This window comes from Capsicum annuum, unplaced genomic scaffold (genome assembly GCF_002878395.1).
Source record: "Capsicum annuum cultivar UCD-10X-F1 unplaced genomic scaffold, UCD10Xv1.1 ctg73349, whole genome shotgun sequence".
In the NCBI taxonomy this organism is placed as follows: domain Eukaryota; kingdom Viridiplantae; phylum Streptophyta; class Magnoliopsida; order Solanales; family Solanaceae; genus Capsicum; species Capsicum annuum.
The window spans coordinates 1-2,466 of NW_025883353.1; the positions used below are offsets into that span (position 1 = coordinate 1).

At 39.7% G+C, this 2,466-nt stretch overlaps 1 protein-coding gene across 1 annotated transcript; it reads right to left on the reverse strand.

Moving 5' to 3' along the window:
- Positions 1–1,414: 1,414 nt before the first annotated feature.
- On the reverse strand, positions 1,415–2,113 carry LOC124894369. The gene has a single exon (XM_047405065.1). The coding sequence runs from the start codon at positions 2,111–2,113 to the stop codon at positions 1,415–1,417; it is 699 nt and encodes a 232-aa protein (XP_047261021.1).
- Positions 2,114–2,466: the final 353 nt, after the last annotated feature.

Genomic DNA, 2,466 nt, shown 5'->3' on the forward strand with positions numbered 1-2,466 from the left:
CTGTTTTGTATTTATCCTTTTCAGCTATTTGAATCTGCCAGAATCCGGCCTTCATATCAAATTTACTGTAAAGGTTGGCTTTGAAGGTCCTTTTGAGGAGATCCCTTTTGTTAGGGATCGGATGCCTGATCCATTTTAAAACGGTATTCAAAGGCTTGTAGTTTATTACAAGTCTAGGGGTCCCGCGCTCTTTCTCTGCACTGTTGTTGACATAAAAGGCAAAGCAACTCCAAGGGGAGTTAGAGCTCCTAATAATACCATTTTTGAGGAGATGATCTATTTCCTTTTTGCAGACTTCCATCATCTCATGGTTCATTTGGATAGGCCTGGCCTTTGTGGGAATGTTTTGTTCGTCAAACCCTGGAATGTAAGGAAGTTCCACCAGGTGTTTTTTCCGTTCCCAGAAAGCATTAGGGAATTCAGAACAAATTTCGTTTTCAAAAGTTTTATGGAGATTGGTTATCTTAGTAATCATCTCGGGGGTTTTCAAAGATTGCTCAATTTTCTTAATATGAATATCTTGTTTAAGAAAATTGACATGAGAAGAGAGTCTATTAATTTTAAAGTCTGTTTGTTCTTTAATAAGGTTTCCTTCTTCTTGTGAGAGGGGCCTTAATAAAGGGAAGAACAAGGTTTGGTTTAGAAGAGTAGTACGAATTCTATCGTAGTCACTCCAGTAAGGTCTAATCTGGTTGACGAAAGGTATTCCTAGAATGATATCTTCAGTGATATCTTCGGTGATAACAAAGTCATTAACAAGGCAAATGCCATTGTTACAGACATGAGCTTTAGGGAGTTGATAATGAATTATCATTTTTTCTCCCGTGGCTGAGTAAAGGCGAGAGGTACTTTTTGTAAGGTACTTTGTAGGCACAAGACCTTTAATGATACAGTTACTATCTGCTCCTGTATCAAAGAGGGCGACCCTGTTAAGAACGAAGTCCTTGTTTATGATGATTTTTACGGCTATATGTTCTCTATAAGCCTTTATGGCTGAAATAGCTTTGCCGGACGTGGAAGGAGAATCTGAGCCAGGAAAATAGCTAGGCTCTGGTTCTCTAAGATGGTCACTAGGGACGATTGGGAAAGTCTTGGGGGACTCTGGAGGAGAAATCTTTTCTGGGGGAGAAATACTTTTGAGAACTTGATCCGTAAGAACGTTAAGTTCTACCTGGTGAAGACGAATCTTCAGATTCTTGATTTCTCCCTTTAGGGTGGAGATCTCTCCTCTGAGATCCGCAATAGATGGCTCTGCAGGTTTATCAAACCTTGACAGAACCTGTTTCATGCTGAAAAGCTGAATAACGGGTTTGGGGGGTTTTTCTTCGTGAGAAAGCATTAATCGTTTGAGTTCTAGAAGATATTTATTTCTAGCCTCGTCATCTTGGATGTGTTCTATAATATCAAATAGGATTTATTTAGGATATCCTGAAATGACATTAACAGTTTTCCTGGTGCAGGTGCAGAAGGTGCCATTACAAGTACATTCTTGTCCAGACTGGGATTGATCAGAATCATAAGCAGCATTGATGAATTCCTCATCACTGTAGTCCTCACTTGATGAGGTATAGGAGGACTCTGAAGACTCACCTGAGTCTTCCATTATGGAGAATAAACTAGCTCTGGTTTCTTCTGAGAGATCTAGCTGATTTATTTTCTTCTTTTTATTGGACTTGCAATCCTTCGCCCTGTGGCCAGTCTTGCCACAAGTCCAACAAGTATCTTTTGCCTTAGAGGTCTTTCTCTTGGTGGATTTTCTACTTGGTTTATAAGAATCTCGTTTGAAGGGTTTCTTACTAGAGGTAGCCTTCTTGTGGGGTTTGGAGGTTCTTTTCTTGTGCTTTTTGCCAGGGCTAGTGAATCCATAGTCTTGGCAGAAAGTTCCTAGTCCGTACTTGGAAGTACTATCCTTCTTAAGTTTGATATCAGTGCAGAGATCTATCCCTACAGTAGTGATGAAACTAATTAAGTCACCATAGGTTAAGATATCATAAGGGATTTTTCCCTCAAATCTGTCCTTAATTTTGGTTCGAACCTTTTCGGCAAAGAGAGAAGGAAGACCACTAATGAACCGTTCCTTCCAAAAATCATTATTACAATCAGGTCGAATCATGACCTTTACTAGGAAGGTATCTTTGTACCATCGAAAGTCTGCTAAGTCTTTGCAGGTGAGATTATTAAGGATTTCTAGGCTCCTATCTTGGAATAATTTGGGTTCTCCTATGAAATGTCTTGCTATATGGTATAGGAGAGTGGCACAAGCATCCTCTTTTGCAACTTGCTCAAGAATTTCTTGGCCATTTTCAGTTTTAACTACTTTTTCTATGGCAGTGGCTCCATAGATCAGGGTTTTGACATCATCGGTGAAGTAGTTATCCCACCAATGTTTTATCATACCAGTAAAGCCTGATACGATCATGGTAGCAGCTTCTTTATCCATAGCTCCTCTGATTTTGTAAGCGGTAA

What these genes read in the sequence shown, in the direction of transcription:
- LOC124894369 (XM_047405065.1), bottom strand. Translation starts at nt 2,113, where the DNA reads ATGATTCGACCTGATTGTAATAATGATTTTTGGAAGGAACGGTTCATT.